At 37.5% G+C, this 23,144-nt stretch overlaps 6 protein-coding genes across 15 annotated transcripts; 3 read left to right on the top strand and 3 right to left on the bottom strand.

Moving 5' to 3' along the window:
- On the top strand, window positions 357–4,922 carry LOC105167878 (transcription factor VOZ1-like). 5 transcript variants are annotated; one of them, XM_011087727.2, is made up of 5 exons: window positions 357–484; window positions 1,083–1,357; window positions 1,796–1,912; window positions 3,297–3,828; window positions 3,936–4,922. In XM_011087727.2, exons 2-5 carry the CDS (start codon window positions 1,127–1,129, stop codon window positions 4,487–4,489), a joined length of 1,434 nt encoding a protein of 477 aa, XP_011086029.1. In that variant the 5' UTR covers window positions 357–484; window positions 1,083–1,126; the 3' UTR covers window positions 4,490–4,922. The 5 variants fall into 5 exon arrangements, with proteins under 5 accessions (XP_011086029.1, XP_011086027.1, XP_011086030.1 ...); XM_011087725.2 differs by having other exon boundaries at window positions 1,796–1,939; XM_011087726.2 differs by lacking the exon at window positions 357–484 and adding an exon at window positions 512–668 and having other exon boundaries at window positions 1,796–1,939.
- LOC105168578 (anthocyanidin 3-O-glucoside 2''-O-glucosyltransferase-like) lies at window positions 5,377–7,947 on the top strand. Its single transcript, XM_011088713.2, has one exon. It carries the CDS (start codon window positions 6,535–6,537, stop codon window positions 7,891–7,893), a length of 1,359 nt encoding a protein of 452 aa, XP_011087015.1. The 5' UTR covers window positions 5,377–6,534; the 3' UTR covers window positions 7,894–7,947.
- LOC105167877 (28 kDa heat- and acid-stable phosphoprotein-like) lies at window positions 8,492–11,184 on the top strand. 5 transcript variants are annotated; one of them, XM_020695862.1, is made up of 8 exons: window positions 8,495–8,803; window positions 9,040–9,080; window positions 9,303–9,374; window positions 9,486–9,569; window positions 9,648–9,682; window positions 10,358–10,443; window positions 10,665–10,814; window positions 10,933–11,184. In XM_020695862.1, the coding sequence occupies exons 1-8, from the start codon at window positions 8,737–8,739 to the stop codon at window positions 10,965–10,967; spliced, it is 570 nt and encodes a 189-aa protein (XP_020551521.1). In that variant the 5' UTR covers window positions 8,495–8,736; the 3' UTR covers window positions 10,968–11,184. The 5 variants fall into 5 exon arrangements, with proteins under 5 accessions (XP_020551520.1, XP_020551522.1, XP_020551521.1 ...); XM_020695860.1 differs by having other exon boundaries at window positions 8,496–8,803; window positions 10,358–10,519; window positions 10,749–10,814; XM_011087724.2 differs by having other exon boundaries at window positions 8,500–8,803; window positions 10,749–10,814.
- On the bottom strand, window positions 11,656–13,641 carry LOC105167876 (diacylglycerol O-acyltransferase 3, cytosolic). The gene is made up of 2 exons (XM_011087722.2): window positions 13,034–13,641; window positions 11,656–12,584 (listed from the first exon to the last, which is right to left on the bottom strand). The coding sequence occupies exons 1-2, from the start codon at window positions 13,436–13,438 to the stop codon at window positions 11,811–11,813; spliced, it is 1,179 nt and encodes a 392-aa protein (XP_011086024.1). The 5' UTR covers window positions 13,439–13,641; the 3' UTR covers window positions 11,656–11,810.
- On the bottom strand, window positions 17,021–18,796 carry LOC105167875 (ras-related protein RABA1f-like). The gene is made up of 2 exons (XM_011087721.2): window positions 18,431–18,796; window positions 17,021–17,833 (listed from the first exon to the last, which is right to left on the bottom strand). Exons 1-2 carry the CDS (start codon window positions 18,649–18,651, stop codon window positions 17,401–17,403), a joined length of 654 nt encoding a protein of 217 aa, XP_011086023.1. The 5' UTR covers window positions 18,652–18,796; the 3' UTR covers window positions 17,021–17,400.
- On the bottom strand, window positions 19,960–23,025 carry LOC105167874 (WUSCHEL-related homeobox 8-like). 2 transcript variants are annotated; one of them, XM_020695859.1, is made up of 5 exons: window positions 22,710–23,025; window positions 22,221–22,486; window positions 21,311–22,081; window positions 20,274–20,449; window positions 19,960–20,128 (listed from the first exon to the last, which is right to left on the bottom strand). In XM_020695859.1, the coding sequence occupies exons 2-5, from the start codon at window positions 22,360–22,362 to the stop codon at window positions 20,123–20,125; spliced, it is 1,095 nt and encodes a 364-aa protein (XP_020551518.1). In that variant the 5' UTR covers window positions 22,363–22,486; window positions 22,710–23,025; the 3' UTR covers window positions 19,960–20,122. The 2 variants fall into 2 exon arrangements, with proteins under 2 accessions (XP_020551518.1, XP_011086022.1); XM_011087720.2 differs by having other exon boundaries at window positions 19,962–20,128; window positions 20,274–20,530.

The raw sequence follows: 23,144 nt of genomic DNA, 5'->3' as shown, positions 1-23,144 counted from the left end.
AAACACAAAACACACACCTCTGCTTTTACGTTAAATTGGATTTCCAACCACCACTCCCCACCCACCTTCTTTTTGTCCCATATGATAAAACACAAATCCACCGGATGTCAATTGGATCACATAATTACACAAAACCTTTTTATATTTTGTGGTATAAAAAGTGGGCTTTGGTAAGTCAAGCCACAACACCTGACGTCAGTGAGAACCTCAAGGCCAGAGGTAATCCATTAACCTTCAACAAAGCGTATTCAAGGCCAAAACAGTAAAATTCAATAACTGCGCCAGCGTTTGCCGCGTATATTAATATATATATATTAAATTTTTATATAACGCGCAGACAATAAACAAAAGAGAAATTCAGAAAAAACACCGCTACTTTACCATCCTCCCCGCCCCCACCATCTCACCTTACTTATCTCTGTCTCTCTCTCTCTTCACACTTGCACTCCAGTTGCATTTGGAATATTTCGCTTTCTTAGTCTCTGTAATTTCCTCAACTTTCTCACTGTTTTTCTTTGATACCTACGTGCTTTTGTGTCTTTCTTTATTCAGTTCTCCGAATTTGGTTGAATTCGATTTGATTTGCTTCCGATTTCGGATTTGTGTTTCCGATTCTTCTTTTTTTCGCCAAACTAGTGCTGTGGGAATTTCTTCCTTGGATTTTAAGGGTACAAGTGCTTTGTTTACTTCAAATTTTTTAACTTTCTTTTAAAAAAATAAAGTCTTGCTCCTATTCTTTCGATCCTGAAAACAATCTAGTGCTTCCCATTTTTGGTGCTCTTTCTTCTGTGCAGTGTGAATTTTGGTCTTGCGATTTTTCCGGCAATTTTTCAGGCGTGTATGTTTCAGTTTTTCCTTAAATACTTTGCTATTTTCCTGAAAAAAGTGTATTTGATGTGTCTGGCAACCCATGCTTTAATTTCGTTTTAAAAATTTGAGTTACATGTTGTTCGTTACTTTTTCTTTTTTCTGTTTCTTCTTCTTCTTCCTTCTTCTTTAAAAAGAAAAATTGATAAAGGTATGCCTATTCTTATATTATTCTGCATATGGGGTTTTTACACTGTTTGCCCTGGTTTTGGCAGCCCTATCTTGAGAATTAACGGTGAACTTCACTGATATTACTTGGATGGGGAAGGGTTCCAAGAGTGGTGCATGCAAATCAGCATCGCACCAGCTCTTCAAGGACAGAGCGAAGAATCGTGTGGATGATCTGCAAGGCATGTTCAGCGATCTTCAATCGGCCAGGAAGGAGAGCCGCACAATCGATGTGGCTGTGCTTGAAGAGCAAGTTCACCAGATGCTTCGAGAATGGAAGGCCGAGCTCAATGAGCCCTCTCCAGCTTCTTCCTTGCAGCAGGTAGTTGGCCCTGAACTTGAGAGGTCGAAAATAGTTACTTTGACAATAATAATTTGTTGTTTTCCTCATTGTATGGTGGTGTCTTAGAAATCAAGACTGCATGATTTTACTTTCAGTCCCTGGCTGTCCACAATGATTTTGTTTTTTTGTTTTTTTCCAGTTTGGCTGCTTTTATTTGTGCTTGAGTGTAAGATCTTGGTCAATGGCCCGATTCCGTTCTTTGTACATTTATGCTTTGCCTAGCTGAGCACAGGAACGTTTAGGTGGGGAGAGTTGTTGGAGAACTGGAATGTGGTTGTGCATATCATTCTTCATATGTAAATTTGTGCAGCTATTCAATGGTCCCCTGTCTTTTTATTAGAGTATTTTGTGCAAAATGGAATAGACTTGTGAAGACCTAGGAACTCAGAGTTTTACTGGATGGATAATCATTGATAGGGAGGGAGTCTGGGCACATTTTCGTCCGAGATTTATAGGCTGCTGCAGCTTTGTGAGGAGGAAGATGATGCAACGAGTACATTAGCTGACCCAAAGCCAGAGCCTGATGCCCCGAAGGTTGTGAATGGATTTACTTCTCAAGAAGTCAGTATTTTTCTTACAAATCTCTAATGTGAGGATGCATCCTGTAGTAGTTTCATAACATGCTTTGCTTCTTCAGATACTTGATTCCAGGATATAAAAACTGGTATTATGATTTCATTAGGTGTGAACTATAATTGGAATGTTGAACCGTTCTCTTTGCTAAGAATAACTTTGTTAATTTTAAATCAATCTTTTTTAAATTTTATCAATCCCTTTATTCTTGCCTGAATTCCCTTTTCCCTCTTCTATTTATTTGTGGGAGGTATTAGAAAATCATCTAATGCGCTAAATAAGCTTAATGCGCATTTAAAATTCTGCTTAGGCCTCAAATAGACTGCTTACTTTATATGTCAAATCATTCTTCTGTTGAGGCACTAAGTGCATGTTGAATCCTCTAAAGAACAGGGTAAGTAATATGCCATTGATGTTTGTACTATGTGATTAAGAGTTTTACGGCCTTTCAAGTTCGTTCTTATGACCATGGGGCATGGAGTGACAGGAAGGCCTAGACTTTTATTTGGTTAGTGTGGTACTTTCTGAATGTTAGTTAATCTTATTTTGTCTGTGTTTCCTCCTTAGTATGACAAGGCACCTGGGATCCCATACCTATGCCCAAGCACAAATCACTGGCAGCAATGCCATTTGCTGGCTTGACGCAGTTAATTTTACCACAGCCGAGATATGTTTCAACTAAATAAAAAGAAAAAAGCAAAGACATGTCTCAACCTATATGCTGCAATATCTGCTTCATTATGAGTGGCACAAGACACCATATTTTTTTCTTCGCTTAGTCTTTATATAATTCTCTCAGCAAGAAGAAACACATTCTTTAAAGTTGAGGCTGCCTTTACGGAATACGGAAGAACCTAGTATGTCAGATAAGTAGGACATATTGAATAGAAAAGTATGGAGACATGAAAAAGAGTTTATGCCTTTATAGCCAGTGATATGACACAAATCTCCTATAAAACTTTATATTATGTAGTCTGAACATAATGATAAGTTCAATATAACTATTAAATTGTAGTATGCTAATTACTGCAGGAATATTTGCATTATAAGCATAGTATTGCTTAAAACCTACCGAGATTACTGGTCTAATTGTTATATGGGTGTATCTAAGGTGCGTTCTTATTTTGAAATCTTAGATGATTGACTTTCTGGTCATTCCAAAATCTGACTTGCAGTTGATAATGGATTTCTTATTTGGGTGGTTTTAGTTTTCCTAGTCTCTCTCTTCTTTTTATATGATTCCAAAAATCTTCACAAACTTACTGTAGAAATTTTGGATAGTTTTTGTTTCTTTTGCTCATAATTAGGTCTTACTTGGAAACTCTGTGATTTTTCTTTTTGGTAGGGTTTCAATATGTCTGAAGGCCCTCAAGAGCAAGCCTTCCCGCTGGTTGATCAGTGCAAAAGCACTGGTGTGGGAGTTAACAATATGGGAATGAATAATATGGCTCCGCCAAGGCAATTAGATTATCATTCATATGATTTCCACCAAGAATTTGAGCAGCAGTATTTCTCAGGGTTCGACAATGCCACTTTTGTTGAGGATGATAGTATGCCTCAGATATCAGGCTATGGGCAGAATGTCTGCCCTCCACCTTCTGCTTTTTTAGGGCCAAAATGCGCCCTCTGGGATTGTCCCAGACCCGCGCTTGGGTCAGACTGGTCTCAGAAGTCTGATGACTATTGCAGCATCTATCATGCTGGGCTAGCACCAAGTGAAGGCTACCCTGGTACTCCTCCAGTTGTACGACCTGGTGGGATTGGCTTAAAAGATAACTTACTTTTTGCTGCCCTTAGTGCAAAGGCACAAGGGAAAGATGTTGGTATTCCTGAATGTGAAGGTGCTGCTACTGCAAAATCCCCTTGGAATGCACCTGGTAAGTTGGTTATTTCTTCCTTTTATCTTCTGTCCCTGGTTCTGCCCTCAATATGATTTTGTTAATAAAAAGTATGATCGCTAATTTGCTTTCCTGGTGGTCAACAGAACTCTTCGACCTTACTGTTTTGGATGGTGAAACAATCAGAGAGTGGCTGTTTTTTGATAAGCCCCGCAGAGCATTTGAGAGTGGGAATAGAAAGCAAAGATCTTTGCCAGATTATAATGGAAGGGGTTGGCACGAGTCAAGAAAACAAGTGATGAATGAATTTGGAGGTTTGAAGAGATCCTACTACATGGACCCACAGCCGATGGAAAATTTTGAGTGGCACCTCTATGAATATGAAATCAACAAATATGATGCGTGTGCATTGTATAGACTGGAGGTCAAGCGTGTGGATGGGAAGAAGACTCCCAAAGGTAAATTAAATAATGATTCTGTTGCTGATCTGCAAAAGCAAATGGGCAGGCTGACTGCTGAATTTCCAAACAATAAGCAGCGGTTTGTCAAGGCAAGGGGAAAAGCCAATATGAAGGATGGAATGGGAAGCATTTACTCTGCTTCTAATGCTTTGGCAAGTCCAGGTGAAGGGTTTGACTATGTAAGAGGTGCACCATATGATTATCTTGTCGGCAACATAAATGGGTACTATTTGACATGATTAAGTAACTTTATATGCACCTGGAATAAGTGACATTTTGTTGTTGAAGTATATACATCGCTCCTTCGTCTTTCACTGAAGCCTCAGGGAAGTGATGGAGCTTTAAATTTCTTATTGCTTCCTGTCATTGGCGGATCCTGGATCAAGACCTCAGATACAGCAGGTATTGTCTATAGTTCATTGCCACCTAATTACAGTTCAAGGCTGACATATACCATATTGGACCGTATTTAAATGCTCAGATACGGCAGATGAAACCAAAAGTGGCTGTTACTTGGTTCGCCTTATTAATTTCTTATTATGGTGAACACTACAACACTGCAATGTAATTCTGCTGCAAGTTGTAGAGAAATTTGTTCAAACCTGACAATCTCAGCCCCATGTAATTGACCATGGTTATGTAGAATGCATATCTTGACTTCTGTTGGTGTGCCTTGTCGATATCTGCAGCCTTCTGATGTCAAGTTCCTTCTAACAGTCGGGCCGTCGGCCCAAGTTAGAGCACGACCTATTTTTATTGGTGTATCACCGAAAGATCTTTATAGTTGGAAAATCATGGATCTTTACGGGAAATGAGTCCTATCATGCATGCCTATACAATTGCGCATTCCATGCAAATTAGGAAAATGTGGGATGGATGGGTTTGTGTTGGCCCACCTTTGACAGTTGCCAAGCCTATGGAAAATGTGAAGATACATTAGAATCATGCATTTCATGCAAAGACTATGAGAAGATACGCAGAAATAATGTCATTTCAACTCGCTATTAATTTTGCTTATTCACATTATTCAGTTGGCCATCCAATTGTATTTATTATCGGATGTTAAAGTCGTCAAAATTATTTATTAATCTAATAATTGTAGCAGTGGTGAAACAAGATCGAATGATAATCAAACTAAGTGTTAATTTCTCAATCTTAGTTGCGGTAACAAAATAGAAGGTTGAGATTGACTAACTAATTAATTTAAACTAGAGTAAGAGTAAGAATAAGTAACTAGAGTAGAATGTTTAAAATTGAATTGATTTGTCAAATCTATCAACATTAATATGTAGTTATCCCATAAACAATAAAATGAAGATAAAGAATAAACCTCACAACATAATAAATCTCAACCAAGATCTTGAAAAATATTTCCTTTTAAATTTGATCTTTTGTAGCGAGATCACGCTTTATTAGAGTTGTTTAGCATTGTTTTATCTGTCATCTCCCTTGTATTTTCAGCTTAGTCAAATTAACGAGGGCCTTATAACTCTAATGGCATCAAAACTTGACAACAACTACTCTTACATCTAAAAGATAGATAATATTTTAATGATTTATGCAATAAAATTATTTCAAATACGTGAGATAATCATGAATAAAAGTGTCAAATTAAGTTTTATGAATCCATCGTAACTCATGTTGCCAAAGAGAGCCTCCGTTGCACCTGCAGGAATAAATGTAGAGCACAAATCTTGCCTTGAACGGTTAACATGTTTAGGACATAGACAGTTTTATTACGAAAAATATTATTCCCTTTAAAATGGGACTCCACTTGGAATATAGAATGTACTTTTCCTCTTGAATAAGGAATGAGTTCTCTGCACCACATGAAATAACGCCAATAGCAACAACATATATTTTTTGAGAAATAGTATTATTCGTTGCTAATCTTGATTAATAATGAATTTAATAAAAATTTTATTTGTTAAATTAACTCGACGTTAATTTTAATATTAATTTTTTTTCAGTAGTGTCATTTTCTTATTGCACAGCCGGGACACTATAAGTGTAGGTTGTAGGCAAGGCCCTGTTTCCCTTAGCACCACCAAAATGGCTCATAGCCAAAAATGATTTGATCTCTTGGGAAGAAGTTGGTTGCAAAGTTACGAGGAAACCACGGAGATCTTGTAGTTTCCAGTTCAATTATTCCTTTCATTCGGAAATTTCTCCAGCACATGATACAACCATTCTTCTGCACTTGTTTACTGAGTTTCTGAAACATCAAAACCAACTCCCACTTCTTCAAATTCTCCGATGTAAGTAGAGGTGTCTTCGTGGAAACATGGGTGAAAACAGCCTCAAGATCGTCATGTATCCATGGTTTGCCATGGGCCATCTCACCGCATTCCTTCATATTTCCGACAAATTTGCAGAGAAAGGCCATAAAATCTTCTTTATCCTCCCCACAAAAACACAGTCCAAACTGGACCAATTCAATCTCCATCCCAACCTCATCAAATTCATACCAATTACCGTCCCACAAGTCGACGGTCTCCCTGATGGGTCCGAAACCACCGCCGACGTCCCGTTTCCTATGTATTCACTTCTCCGGCACGCAATGGATCTGACAGAGCCCGTCATCGAAGGCTTCCTCCGAGAACTCAAACCCCATTTCGTGTTCTTCGATTTCACCCACTGGTTGCCCGCCCTGGCGCGGCGTTTAGGCATTAAGTCCGTTCATTACTGCACCATAAGTCCTGCATCTGTGGCGTACCTTTTCCGTGATGAGCCTGCAGCTGATGCTTTCTTGGAACCTCCACCTGGTTTTCCCCCATCAGCAATCAGTCTTCACAAACATGAAGCGCGCGGAGTGGATTGGATCAACAATATAAAAGAGTTTGGCAATGGGATGAAATTTGTGCAGCGTGTACTTATGGCGGCTGAGGAGTGTGACGCTATGTGTTTTAAATCTTGCAACGAAATGGAGGGCCGGTTTTGTGAATTTCTCGAGAAAAAGTTCAAGAAGCCAATGATTCTAGCAGGACCAGTTTTACCGGAGCCTCCAACCTCAATGCTGGACGAGAAATGGGCAAAATGGTTGGACCAATTCAAAGCCAAATCTGTCATCTTCTGTTCATTTGGCAGTGAGGCTAGGTTGGAAAGGGATCAATTCCAAGAATTGATTTTGGGGTTTGAGCTCACCGGCTTTCCATTTCTGGCGGCCCTAAAACCACCCATAGGGGCAGAAACGGTGGAAGAGGCTTTGCCGGAAGGTTTCAAGAAGAGAAGTGCAGAAAGAGGGGCTGTACATGGAGGTTGGGTTCAACAACAGTTGATCCTATCACACCCTTCAGTAGGATGCTTCGTCACACACTGCGGATGGGGTTCTTTGTCGGAAGCCATGGTGAATGAATGCCAGTTGGTGCTACTTCCACATGTGGGCGACCAACCGATCAATGCGAGATTGATGGGAGGAGACCTGAAAGTTGGGGTGGAGGTTGAGAAAGGAGATGAAGACGGGTTGTTTACAAGAGAGGGTGTGATGAATGTCATAAGGTTGGTGATGGAAGATGGCAGTGAGATTGGAAAAGAAATTAGAACAAAACATGCAGAGTGGAGGGAGTTCTTGTTGAGGGAAGGGCTTGAGAGTTCTTACTTTGATGATTTTGTTCATAGGCTGCAACGCCTTTTGGAGCATTAATATAAAAACATACAAAAAAATGTATCAAGTTTTAATTTGAGTTAATTTATAAGTTTATGAACAAGAAATTCTATTCTAAATTAAATTTGTTCAAACTTAAATCAATTATATAATAAGTACAATAAATATTTAGTTAAAATTATTAATGTAATAAAAATTAATATATAAACTCACATAAAATAGAATAAAAATATCTATACATTTAAATCTATGACCCCCACTTGTCCCTCAACGACACACCCAGAAATAGCATCACATATAATATATTTAGTTAATCTTTCAAAATCCATAATCCATTTTCAAAAGCCAATAATAAAATTTAATAAATTTATAATAATTACCGAAAAAACTGTATTTTTAATTCCACATAAAAAAGAGTATTGTTATTTTAATCCCATAATTTATGAGTTTAATATATTTAAATTATAGCATTTTTGGCCGCCTAAAATAAACTTGTGATTTAAAAAATATTATAATGTTTTATCCTTTTAAATGAAGTATTATAATTTTTTAACTTATTAAATCAAATATAAAAAATTTATAAATTATAGAATAAAAAATACAACGACACCTATTTCGTGGGATTCTCCATATGGTTGGAGCAAATATGAAGGAGTGCATAAGACCGTTTCATAAAATCAGGAGAATTATCGCAGAGATATTTTTACACCCGGGATTCTCTCTACACAAGCTAGGGCTTAGGGCTAAAAAGGGGGAATCTGATTCAAGGAAGGAGCAGTATAATCGACTGGAGCACGCTGCTTTCTTGAGATCACGGGGCGGCCATTTTTCTCTATTTTCAGTTAGCAGAAAATAAGTGAAACCCACTCAGAAACCAAAGTAATGGGAAGAGGGAAGTTCAAGGGCAAGCCCACTGGGCGTCGCCAGTTCTCCACCCCTGAACAGATGAGTATGCCTTCTAGTCCAGAAATTGTTTGTTATTTGGGATTTAATCTTTATGCAGAATTTTTATTTTTGTAATTGGAGAGAAAAATATTTCTTGGCTGTTTTTTCACAGGTTCTTGCCTTGAGTTTTCTGATTTTTTTTTTTAGTTGGAGATTTCTCTGTCTACTTTTGAAACTTTTGTTTGTTATCATCCTCACTAATACAAATCTGTTTGTGTTATTCTTTTGCCAATAATTCAGTGTCCGGTACTTCTGCTTCTCGCCCTCGCACCTTCAAAAAGGTAACTCATGCTGCTTTACTTTTACACAAGTATGTTATGTTATGAAGTTCACCACTCTTTCTAAAATTGCAATTTGAGCATTGAGCTTTATTGTTATCCACAAAAAGATTGAATATCATAAGTTTAGTTTTAAGGTGAACTTGGATTCTGGATCCTAATGCTCTTGTGATTGCCTTCCACTCCATTTGCTTGCCCTTCCCCATGATTGGTTTGTATTATCAGGAAGAAGCTGAGGTGGAAGAAGACGAGCGGTCGGATGAAGAATCTGTAGAGGAATCTGAGGACGAAACTGAAGTCAGTATACTGTAGCCTATTGTTACTTAGAAAGCAATATCAGTGTTTGTGTGTGTTAATGAAATGGCTATACAGTTGACCTCTTTCTCTGTTTGTAAATACTGTTTGCAGAAAACGAAGGGCACCAAGGGTGTCATTCAGATTGAAAATCCTAACTTGGCAAAGCCAAAGAACTTGAAAGCACGTGATGCTGATGTAAGTTATTCAACTAAGTATTTGATTGCATAAGTACTGTTGTACCATACCTCACAGAGTGCTGCTTGGTTTTTGCAGATAGAGCAAACTACTGAGCTTTCACGACGTGAAAGGTTTGGGGTTGCTTATTGTTTGTTGGTATTGGATTTGTAAAAATGATCTGAAAGACATCCTTTCTTCGACTCTATGCATCTATTCTCTTGGTAGTAACGCATGATATACTTATGTTTGATTTTTGTCTTATGTATGTGGGAAGTTTTATGACAAACCATAAGTTTATCTTTTTGTCATCATGTGTGAGGCCCATGACGTGTTTCCTCATAATGATATCCTTATGAGTCTGAATTTTCAGTAATTTATTTTACATTTAATATGTTAACTCAGATTTGCTAAATAAACACTTTAATGGCTCGTAGAGTTACTTGTAGAGATTACATGTTTTTTCTGTCCATCATTGCTAGGAAAGTTGGCAATACAGATTTTGGTAGAACTCGCTTTGAAATTTTAAAGAGAGAACAATATATACATACCAATTAATTGTGTTTTTTTTCTGGGGATGACACTACAGATTGTGGTACAACTTGCTTGAAATTTTAAAGAGAAAATAATATTACATACCAATTGATATTCTCATTTGTTTATTTCGGTTGGAGGAAACAACTGCAAATTTATCTGTAAAATCTTGCGTGGTTGCTATAAAAGCTGCTCTGAATGAGTTGACCTGTGAGCTGTTTCATGTATCATGGTTATTTTTGTTTTCAGCTGATTTGGCTTTCTGTTCTTTTAAGAGAGGAGATCGAGAGGCAGAGAGCTCATGAAAGGTACATGAGGTTGCAAGAACAAGGCAAGACTGAACAAGCAAGGAAAGATTTAGGTACCATTCTTGAATCTGCTGTGGGAATTGTTACCTTTGTCACTATGTTACAACAACTCTTGCCCCTTTTTGTTAGGTATACGTATGTTTTGTTTTTCTTAACATTGTCCTTTGAATTTGCTGCATTTCATATTGGTATCAATTTCATGTACTCATATTTGGTTGGTGTTTTCTAATTGGCATGAGATGACTTATATGGTTCATATCCGTATGTGTACAAGTGGTTTCAAGTTTTAAAATATTTCGGCCAGTCGAAAGGCATAATTTGGATGTGCATCTTTGTGTTGTTCCTTTCTCAACTACAGAGCGATTGGCTCTTATACGGCAGCAGAGAGAGGAAGCTGCCAAGAAACGAGAAGAGGAGAAAGCTGGTAGGTTTCTAAAACTTTAGAGCCCACCCCCAACTAAGTAAATAAAGAAAGGGGCAAAGATAAGGACCCTGCCCCTCCTCTGTTTTGGCTGATCTGTCTTATTCTTTTCTTACTGCAGCCAAAGAACAGAAGAAGATGGAAGCTCGCAAATGATTTTAACATGTTCAAAAGAATGGGGTTCAATCAAGTTATTCCATACATTCTATTATAATTTTTTGAGCTTTACTCCAACGAGATTTGTATTACTGTTTTAATTGCTAGTGCGCACCCATGTCTAATCTTTCCTGTTCTCACGCAATGTTATTGTATATGGAAGAGACATGATGACACTGTTTTTAATATGTCAAATCTTCTCTTGTTTTGTGTACAACTGGTATACATATATTGGCTGTGTGCTGCAGAAAGGAGGATACAATTCTGTCTAATATTGTTTTTTTGGACTTTATGACAACTAAGGAGTAATGACACATGTGGTTAAGGTTCTACTCATTCCTTGGAATGGCGTGTGATCGACTTGATTTATGGTTTCAGTTCGGAGCATGAAGCTTTAGCAGCTTGAATTGCTGTTTTTCCAGCAATCACCATAGTATGTTTTTTGGTATGGTCGATCTTACAGCATGCCCTCATGAGCATCTAGAAAAACTTACTTGGACTGGGCGAGGGTGTACCAACGTGAATCACCTTCATTTCATTATATTTCAATTTGGATTATTGTATTGGAACCTTTGAATTTTAACACGTGAATCACCTTAGTTTCAGTATGTCAATTTCGGACCAATAATAATTTGAATTGAATAGTTTAATTGCATGGGTTGATAATGTCTATAAGTTCAGATGGCAATGAATGAATTTACACAAAGGCTGAATTTTTAAGATCAAGAATTCCAATTATAGCACAAAGTAGCAAATTGGCGGTTCCTCCTATAAAGAAACAAATACCAAGCAAAACTATACATTTGATCACTGAAAAAACAATCAACAGATTGGACGCTACTTCTACGAAGCAGCAGCAAGGCCAAGTTGATTATGATTTTCACCAAGGAAATTGGCAACAATCATGTTCACATCCTCCAAACCCACACCAATGCACAAGGAATTGGCCGGAGCCCTAACAGCGGCATCTGCATCTGCAACCCCTCCATCAAATCCACGTAATACCTTAACGTTGGGTCCATCCCTGCACTTGCCCATGCATTTGCAACCTGAAACTGCACCTTCAATCCCAACAACCCTCTGAAATTCCTCCAGCAGCGCTCCAGCACCTGATTTCTTGCATTTCCCACCCATGCATACCTCTATTTTCTTGGAGCAACTTGGGCTACTTACATTCTCTTCCACTAAATTACCGGTGTTTATAAAGCTGCTACTGGTTCCAGAGCAGCACTCATTCTCTACATTGTGTGGAGATCTAAGCTGCGACTCCTCAGGTATTGTGATGCTTGGAAAGACGGGCACTACTAGCCTCGCTTCTGAGACATTGGATTCTAATGGCATAACTGGAGTAGAATACGATGATGTTGCCTCCTCAATAACTTGTTGCATGATACTTTGCTTTGCCTGTGCACGTTTAAGATCGGTCATGTCGATCACCTCTCCACATTCACTGTCACTTGATTCCGACGAAGAACTAGAAGACCTCTCACAATCCATATGAGCGCTTTGCTTATTGGCAGCCTTTAACCTTGCTTTTTCTTCTTTCATCTTCCTCTTCAGTTTCTTCTCATCCGCCCTCAGCTTCTGAAGCTGCTCTAATAAAAGTTCTGCGGCTTCCTGCACATATATAGTCCATCAATTAATCAGATACTTCATTCAGAAGGGACCACAAAAAGTCTTTCAGATGGCTATAAACTAGCCGGGGAAAATAATGGCAGATACAGAAAGACTGCCTCAAACAGAAATCATATTTTATTATAATCAGTAGGAGCAAACACTTGTTTTCCTGATGATTAATAATTGATCATGAAATTTCGATTACCAATAGCACACTTCAGGGAGGGAAGCAATCCATGATTTAATTTATGGTAAAACTACATATTCAGTTGCCAATAAAGATTTCTGTTAGGGCATAGGCAAAATCTTGATAAATTAAGAGTTAATTAGAGCATCCTGGATAAGCGATCACCAATTTTCTGATTTCAATATGCTCGTATCAATCAGAATAAGTCCAAGAACCAAAATCAAGAGAATGCACAAAGAATGACAAGGATTTGGGTCCATACCGAGATCATATTGCCCTTGACCTGATCAAGCAAAGCGACATCAGAATCCAATCCAAAACCCATCTGAGAAAAGGTGGACAAATCCCTGGAAAGCCCCTTGAGCAATTTCAACTGCTTCTTCTTCTTCATCTTCTTCGGGGCCTTCTCCGTTGTGGTCTTGTCTTGCTTTCCACTCATTACAGTCATCATCGTCATCCCCCGAGACGACGAAGGCCCAGAATTAGAATTGTAATACTGCAAATGACCTTGATCACAAAACCCAGACGACAGGATTCCAGGTCTGGGCCTCCTCCGCCCCACCATAACTGATTCGGAGAAGGTCCTCAATTCTTTCGAAGGAGAGGCAGAGTAGCAAGAAGATGAAATACGCAGGGGTTGCTTCAGAACCACGGCAGCGGAATCCATTATTTTTCCTTCCGAAAACGTATACAAAATTAACAATCAAAGCGCACGCATCAATCAATACAAAACACAAAGAATTTGTTCCGCCGAGGAGCCTGAAAATTATGGTCTCAGCCCTCAGACAAGAACCTATAAAACTAATTGTTACAGCAACGAATTGGAAGGAAAAAGAATTTGTCGGACGAAGAGTTGTTGATTGGAGAGGAAAGCAAAGAGCGTATATATCTACGTATCGTAAAAGCTAGCCAGTAATCTTCTTTCTCCGCGTCCACGTGGAAGGTTTTGGTTGGTTGGATGATGATGTGTGCTTGGCGCCTGCGCGCCCGCGCCAATTTTGAGATGGCCACGCGCTTCCCCATTCCATACATACGATTAAAGGCAGCCACACCATGTTATCTGATGCCACGTATGATGCCAGCTTGGAGGAGTTGTTGCCACGTCATTTCCACAGCCTTTAATGTTTTCTTTTAATACTAGAATATACATATAGTATATTCTCTTTAACTCTTGAGTCTTCATTCATCCCCCTTTTCTCAATTGTGTGCCTTTGTTGGATTCTTTTTTTAGTATGTATTTAATAAAAAGTGTATATTATAATATATTTGTTATAATTACAATATCTCTTTATTAATTAAAAAATTATAAATATTTTTTTAAAATTAGCGATCGTCTAACAACTATCCTCTTGTAACAACCCATTGTAAGGAGTATTTATTAGATAATCATTAGTTTTAAAAGAATATTTATAATTTTTTAAATAATAAAAAAATATTTATAAATAATTTAGTCTTAAAAAAAAAGGGGGTCATATAGGTATGATGATGATGGCAATGTATTCTATTAATACATTTGTGTATTGTGGGAACATATGAATTGGAAGCTTTGATTTAAGCTCAAGTTTTTTGACCTTTGGGTTTGAATTTTGGTGACCTCAAGTGCAAGAATAATCTTTTTGGGTTCGGTGGGTCAACAAATGCAGGACTTGTTTGGTTTTCTTTCAATTTTTGTATTAAAATTTGATTGAAAAATAACAATATATTTGAATTAATATGTCTTGTTACAGAAAGTGATGAATATGAATGATAATGTGTTTAAATTAGAGTGATTTGGAAAAGTTTTTTGTATGAAAATACGCAATACAATAAAAAAAATGTGTTTGGATTAGATTGCTTTGCAATAGTCCTTTATATGAAAATATACCATAGAATGAAAATGTATTTGAATTAAAATATTTTATGGTAGTTTTTAATACGAAAGATGTGATATTTTGTAATAATTTTTTGTATGGAAAAAAATATGATTGAATGGTTTAATCCTATATAATTATATCACCTCATAATTTAAAATAGTATATAATGCATATGGCCCAAAGAAGAGCAAAAGGGCCCAAGGCTTCTCGAACACCATCCAATAGCCCAAGAAGGGGGTGATTACCCAAAATATTTAAGGACCTAGCCAAAAAATGTGGCCAACCATCGACAATCAATCTAAAACCCATATTTAAATGATCTCATGTGACACACGTGGCATACACCTGAACAACCAAGTTTACCTTCTAATCAGCATGGAAGACACGTGTTGAGGGTGGCTCCCTCAAAGACTCAGATTCTTGGATAAGGAGTACTCCCTGCAGATTAGTAGTTTTCATCAGTAAAAGATCCCTATAAATATAAAAGGAAGACACCCCCATATCAACAAAAGATAAGAATGGAGTGCAGCTTATCATAACAACCTCTATCCATTCAGCTCAAGAATAGGAAGCACGTGCAGTCTTCTATCAATGGAAGATACCCCCTATAAATACATGTTTGATTCCCAAGCGGGAATACCTTCCAGCTGGAACTCTTGCTGTCAATTCTCATTTTTGCACTCTCTTTGCATTTTGAACACGATTTTCTCTTATAAATTCGTTTATCACTCTTCAATTTTTAATTACGATTTACTTCTTTTTATGCTTATTATCTTTTAAATTTTTTACTAACTTGAGCATCGAAACGTATTATTTTGCGAGTTTCGTTCTTTAAGTTCTTTTATTCGTTTCCCCAAATTCAGTATCGAAATCCAAGCATATGGGATCTATGCTAATTTCACACACACAGTATATAATTAAAATGAGCATCATAAAATGAAACCAAACAAGGCCATTTTTTAACTTTTTATGGCTAAATTACATTTTGCACCCTGAAAACAATTCAATAGGCATTTTACACTCTGAAATGAAAAAAAATTTGCAATTTCTACTCTAAAAGTCAATTTATGTTGGCATATTAAATTCTTGGCACTTTCAACTCAAAGCAGTGGGAGGGTTGGGCAAAATCATACCCAAAAAAAAAAAAGAAGAAATTTCTACTAATTTTCACTTGCACTACCATTTGGCTTACACATGATTTTAAAGAACAAGAGTGTGTACATGCACCCTCAAGTAATGGTAAATGCTGGGTTTAATTGTATTTATTTTCCCATATATTAGGAGGTATCAAAAAAAGGATTTTAAATATTGGGGTGGCAAAAAGTATTTTGAAATTAATTTTATTTTTTGTATTGTAAGACTCCAACCACTGAATTTTTTAAATTTGGCCGGAGTTTGCTTACATGGACAAAATTTAAGATTTTTATTTGGTGGTTTTTGCTGACTTTTTTTTTTTTTTAAAATTAATTGCCACCTAAGCGTTTAAGTGAAAAAAAAAACCCTGCCATATAAGCAATTATGTGGAAAAAATAAAATGTTTTTTTATTTGAATTTTTTATTGATCAAACATTTTTTTTTATTTCTCCTCTACCACATATTACATGAAAAAAAGTGTCAAATTGTATAAAAATAAAATTTTATTTATATTATATACTAGCTATTGTGGCACGTTATCTCTGAATGTGTATATATAATTTTACCCATTTTAAAATATATCAATGATTTAAAAATATATATACGTAAAATTATAAAAAATTAGGTTATAATATTATAAAATATTTTAAATCATAAAAATGAAAACCATACAAATTTAATAAAAAAAAATTGACCCCCACCCCCCTCTCCCCCCTTCTACCCCCTGCCTCCACCCCCACCACCACACTCTGTCTCCACACCGCCGCCTTGGAGAGGGGCGGAGGGGGCAAGGGGCCTGGGCGACGGCAATGCACATCTGGACGCCTTCAAAGCCCCCCTCCCCTCCTCCCCCAGAAAAAAATTACACAAATCATTCTTATTTTCACCTGTAAGGGGTGATTACATAAAAAAAACAAGAATGATGTATGTTATATCAAATAATATAAATGTAATGATCCTTCAATGTCTAGAGTGGAATCTGCAATGTATTTTTTTCCTTAAATGTTTCTTGAGTGTAAATAATTTGGGCGTGTTATTATATACTGATCCAACAACTCACAGTTGATATGAGTATGACATTGAATTTTGGAGTCTAAGTTATGATAACCTGGAAAGCAAACAAATTGGCTTGAAATAAGCAGAATAGTTGAAATTGCGGTGAACTTATTCATAAATGCAAAGGGCAGTAAGTTAGGGTGATATGTTACTATATATGTAGTGGAATTTGATAAAGAATGAAGTAAAGTTTATAGAGGCAGAGAGATAGAAGGAGGGTGTAGTATAAATTATAGGATGATGATCATCGCAGAGCAGAGCTAAGCTTAGAAAATACATATTTTAAAAGCTTATAAAGGAGAGGAAAGCAGGAGAGGAGCATCAACTAACCAAGAGATGAGGCCACAATTTCACTTAACTAAAACTTCATCTTCTCTTTAATTATATATATAGAGTGTATAAATCTTCTTCCATCTATTTTTGCAGTCAAAAGTATAGAAGAATCTATTTCTCATTTTGTTAATATGACTCAACAACAAACAAATCAATAGCTTCCCACTATACACCTTCCAAGTTGGTCAATGAATTCCTTCACACCAAACTCTATGGTTTCTTCTTCTTCTTCTTCTTCTTCTTCTTGTGTTAGTTAGCCTGAGCAGCACCCACTGTTCTTCACGGCTGATACATCGTCTTTGCTTCCGATATTAATAGTTTGCCCCTTGGGCAGAGCCGACGGGTCATCCCCTATGTCCAGAGCCTTCCTGCTCACCACGTGGTAGATTTGTGTCAACACTTCTGTGAAGGCATTCTCAACATTCAGAGCTTCCAGAGCTGAAGTTTCCATGAAAAACGTGCGCTCATTTTCTGCAAATGATTTTGCTTTGTCCGTGGGAACGGCTCGCAGGTGTCGCAGGTCAGCTTTGTTTCCTACCATCATGATGACGATGTTTGAGTCCGTGTGGCCTCGCAGCTCCTTAAGCCATCTTTCTACGTTTTCAAATGTCACGTTACGTGTTACATCGTAGACGAGTAGAGCGCCAACCGCTCCTCTGTAGTAGGCACTTGTGATTGCACGGTACCTTCAATTTGAAAGAAAATCATACATTTGTGAATGAGCATGAGTTGGAGATTTCTCAGATGTTTTCTCTTCCTGTTATTTCAGCAGAGCTTCAACATTTCGTAACATAAAGGTTATCTTGAAGTTAACAAGGGTATGGATGATAGATCATATTTCACGCGTTTATGTCACAAAACAGAAACATTGAATGCAGTCATGGCCTAAAATGTATCAATTTAATCTCCTACACCAAATTTCCTTTACACAAAAACATCAGCTCATCATACCACAGCCGCCCTTTTTCATTCGTCCTTCACCATCATTCTTGAAAAAAGCAATACATAGTATTTGGAAAGAATCTTCAAAGGAAATAACGTATTAAACAGACCACGACACAGGCTGAGATGGTGAAGATCAACCCCATCAAATTACATTGGCAACAAGAATTCGGAGGGCAAAGATAAGAAGAGCATGAATACAAAATCATGGGTTCTCACATATTTTGATTTCCGTTCTTCCGCAGAATCCAGGCTTATTTATCAAACTGTATAAGATCTTCGGCTCTAGTAAAGAAGGAAGAACAGAATTGGGCGAATGGTAAATGCAAGGGACTGATTACCTTTCTTGGCCGGCGGTATCCCAAATCTGGGCTTTGACAATCTTGTCGTCAACTTGAATGGAACGCGTCGCGAACTCAACCCCGATCGTGGATTTGGACTCCTGGCTGAACTCGTTTTTCGTGAACCGAGACAAAAGGTTGGATTTTCCGACGCCGGAATCACCAATGAGCACCACCTTGAACAGGTAATCGTAATCCTCATCCGCTCTGTATGCTCCCATTTCTCTGTTGTGATCTTCTCCGTATTCTAATCTTATTTATTTGTCGGATTACTGTTATTACATATTATTGCGATGGTTCTTGTTGCTCATCTGCTTTGTAGGAATAAGGAATTCTGTGTTTGTTTTTTGGAAGAATGAATGGTTTTTTTTCCTCGGAAGAATGAATGCTTTGGTTGTTTGATTCTTTTTCCCTCCACATTTTCAGGGATCTGTTGACGGTCCAGCTCCATACTCGAATACGAAACCGGGTATTAAACTGTGAAACTGGGTCATGCTGAGTCTTTCTATTGTATTCTGGGCTTGGCCCATTTGAGCGGAAACTTGGGTTTGGGTCTAAGAGTTCCAAATCTTGGTTATTGTCGAGTGCTTACATTGGTAAGAAATTCTTCGACTTTTGGTAAAATCATGCGAATGAAATCTGCTCCTATAACAACTTTGCATTCATTTTGACAAAAATAATAAATTTTTCTTCAAGCCCATTTCTTCTTCAGTTAGTGTACTTCCATCTGCCATGTCCAATTGGTACGACGACTGTTAAAGATTTTCTATCAGACTTACTTTCGTTTACATTAATGTCAATTTAGTACACAAAGTGTTACCCCGTATCTTTCTTGTTGTGTTGTAATTATAAAGCCTGAAACTCTGAGAATACATCCAAAAAGTAGAGAAATTGATTTCAGCGTTGTCTCATTCAATCCCTGTGGGGTAGCAGTTGAAACTGAGTCTTGTTTTGTGTGAAGTCATTTTGGTGATGATTACTATCAAGCTGATGTTTCATGGAAAGGAGTTCTTGCAGGCAGTTGACGTTTCAAACTCACTCAACCGTCAATCAAACTGTTTTCGTGGCCATTTTGGCAAGGAACTGACAAAGCCGTGATTCTTGTCTGGAATGACAATTCACTGCGTCCTTCAAACAGTAGTCTTGATTTGGCTTGATGTCATCCTTCAATCAGCTCTTATGATCTCCATGGAATTAGAATATAAATAGCTAGGAAAAGCAAGTTGGAACAGATAACTAATATATAGGTAGATCGTGTTGTAGTTCCAAAACCATACGAAATTTCATTCTCATAACAATGGAAATTAAGCCTAAAATGGTTGAGCTGTCTTCCCTAGATAACTAGTCGAATAATTCTTTTGTTGTCTGAAACTAAATTAATTAAATCTTTGGATGTGTTCATAGTAAACTTGACTAGTTCACATGACTCGAGGATTAAATCACGACATGCTTCTTATCATTAATTACAACAATTACCAATAGCTAGAATTTTCCAATTTTTGTACTAACTGTTGATTCGAAAGAACTGTAAATTAGCAAACACATACGGTCTACAGCATTGATCAAAACATAATGTCCTCAAGTAGTGCCTAAATATGGTTACATAGTCGTAACATGATAAAAACAAACAACAAAAGTTACAAACTAGAAATAGACAGCTGACGGCCCTCCTCTTCAACATCCTCAATTCTTCTAAATCTGTGTGAAACACACCAGAAAACATCAATCGTCAGTTAATTGATGCTACGATGAAGCAGAATACCACTATTACTCTAAAATGTATATATATGCCCAACTCAAAATTTGGAAAAGAAAAATGAAATAGGGAATTGATTTTAGTTACCAAGTCAATGGTCCTGTCATCTGGTGATGGTGTGAATGCCCGAACAAGGTAGTAGAAAGCACCATGCTGGAGGGGCTGCAGAGTAACACCCCACTCATTTGTGAGAACTGGCTGCCCGGAGGACTGTATCAGAACTGCATCATCACCAAATGCTTCTTTAACGTTGAAAGGTCCCACTGCAACCTCAAAACATACATCGTTGATGAACACTGTTGATTTTGGGGGCCCCGATTCCACTAAACCTGAACTTGCACCAGCTGCACGCGCATATCAAATTTACATCCCGATGATCTCTCTGAGAGTTTGTTTGGTACTTTTTGCAGTTTCTATTCTTATGCTATTTAGTAGCTTTCCAGCATTTTCAAGATATAGTTTATTATTAATTTGTTGGAAAATATTAAACATATATATATATATTGATTTGGGCCATCAAATCTATGTGTTAGATAGATATGGAAATGATAGAACTAATTAAAAAATGAATTCCATATTATTATTAATTAATAAATAATAGAATAAATAAAATGTGAATTTCAAATAATAAAAGGCGAAAATAAGAAGTTGGAGTCTTGATAACGAAAACAAAGGGGGCCCTCATCATCCCATTTGCTGTTTTACAAGACAAGTCGATTCCATGCAGACGTGCTAAAGCACATACGGAACACAGGGCCTAAGACAGATCCATCCTTGTCTCTTTTCCAAATATGACATAAATTACATTAGTAACGTATCAAATGCCAGAAAGAGAGACTATCATCAGTCACTTCTATGAATCACTTACTTACACTTACACATGCATGAGGAAATTATATGGAATGAACAAGAATGGTTAATTTCATCCAAAAGAACTCATCTTCCGGTAGGTGCACTTTCACAGAAACGGATGCTGTGATTTTGATTATAATTGTAGAAAACTGGATGTTAATATTAATATATTGGCCCGGGTACTTGGTTTTTTAAGTACTTAATTTTTTAATTAGTTAACAAGGAAGATAAACGGAAGAAATCATACAAGAAGTAAGGTTTTGAGCAAATACCTTGGAGAACATGATTGGTAGGTGATGAGACATAGAGAGATGGAGGAAAAATGTTAGGGCCAGCCGAGATTGGTGTATCAGTTACAGCGCAAGAAATCTGCTGCTGGAGTTTCATCTTGTCATCTTCAGACTTCTTAGAAGGGCCTTGACTCATCAGCATCAGTTCACCTAGTGAAATACTTCCAACACTATGATCAGCAACACAGGATACATCTGGAAAGCAATGGGTTAAAGCAGCTGCAGAAGAAGTTGATCCTCCAGAGTTTTGTTGCACAGGGAAAAAGAAGGGTTCGGTTAAGAAATCACTTGAAGCTTGGAAAAAGTGTTGGTTCACTGAAGCAGTCGGAGAATTCAACAAGTCTTGAACCACAGCGGTTGAGGAGCCCATAGAAAAGGGTTTTCCATTTGAACTATTGGGAGATGATTTATCAGAAGAGGACGATGAAGAAGTTGGAGGAGCAACAAGGGCGGCGGCGGAAACACTGGTGGTGATCGGCGGAGCTGATGTGGTATGTGGAGGTTGTTGGGATTTGTTGTTTTGAAGTTGGCGCTGCTTGTGTTTGCTTCTCGATTTTCGGTTTTGGAACCAGTAGAAAACATTGGCATCTCCAACTTGGCCATACTCCTGTAACTGAGCCCTAATCTTCCTTATCTCATCCCTGGGAGGATTCACCATTCCAGAATTAAAGATGGCTTCAAGAATTCGTATTTGCTCTGGTCTGGGATTCCATCTTGGTTTCGGCTCCGGAGTTCTCTCTTCACATCCACCCACTATTGGTCATCATTATAAAATCAATTAGACTTACATACTATAATGAAGTACAATCTTCTTAGGATATATTCAGTGGTGTGATTCAGATGCAATTTAATTCATTTGGAATTAGAATTGCGTGATTATAAATATATATACCTGGTGTATAAGGGTTTCTTTGAGAACCAGTTGAGATGTGAGAGGAGGAGTTATTTAAGTCATGCTGCCATTGATGATGTGTAGTACTGTTGCTGGGCTTGGATTTGAACATGCTAGGCCAGTGTCTGTTTGATGAACCCATGATTTGCAGAAAACTATGTTGTTCTTCCGCTGGTTTTCCAGTAACTCAATAATGAAACCCTCCACTAAGCTTTATCATATGCAACCTCAAGTCCTCCTCTTATAGCCTCTCTCTTCACTTACTTCTGTTAATTATCACTTTTTATTAATCAGCAAGCCAAAATGAAAATAAAAAAACAAAAAATGTCTATTTGAGTATAAATATACATCAAACAATCGTGGAAGGTTGTTTACTGATGAGGAAAAATCAGAAAGAGAAACAAAAGGGAAAACGCGTGCAAGTTTGTAGGCAAAACGGAAAGAGACATAAATATAAAGTGAATTATGGTGGAGAGTGCAGTTCCATACCTTTTCCTTACAAGTATGCATTAAAGCCTAGAATGCTTGTTCTCCACTCATGTACAATCCAAATTCCCCTCAGATGTGAAGCAAAGAGAGCACTGAAAGGAGCGAATGGCGGGCTTATATCGGAATGATCTTCAAGAGAGAGAGAGAGATTAATGCACGAGGGTGTGGGTGTGGGTGGTGCAGAACTGAACAGCACACACAAACAGAGAGAGAGAGAGAGAGAGAGAGAGAGAGAGAGAGAGAGAGAGAGAGATGGGTTGTTTCTGATCACAGTCTGCAATTTTCGAGGGGTTGAGGGGAGGGGGCGGAGTTGTTGTTTTTCTCTTTTGAGGTTTCTTGATATTATATATAATGATAAAATAAGAATAGAAGAGATGAGTTGTAGTAAAGTTGTATACGTACGTGAGAGTGATGAAAATATAAAAATATTACTGT

The sequence above is a fragment of the Sesamum indicum genome, linkage group LG8, assembly GCF_000512975.1.
Source record: "Sesamum indicum cultivar Zhongzhi No. 13 linkage group LG8, S_indicum_v1.0, whole genome shotgun sequence".
In the NCBI taxonomy this organism is placed as follows: domain Eukaryota; kingdom Viridiplantae; phylum Streptophyta; class Magnoliopsida; order Lamiales; family Pedaliaceae; genus Sesamum; species Sesamum indicum.
Note: the sequence above shows the minus strand (reverse complement) of the source record. Positions and strands in the feature narration are given on the sequence as shown.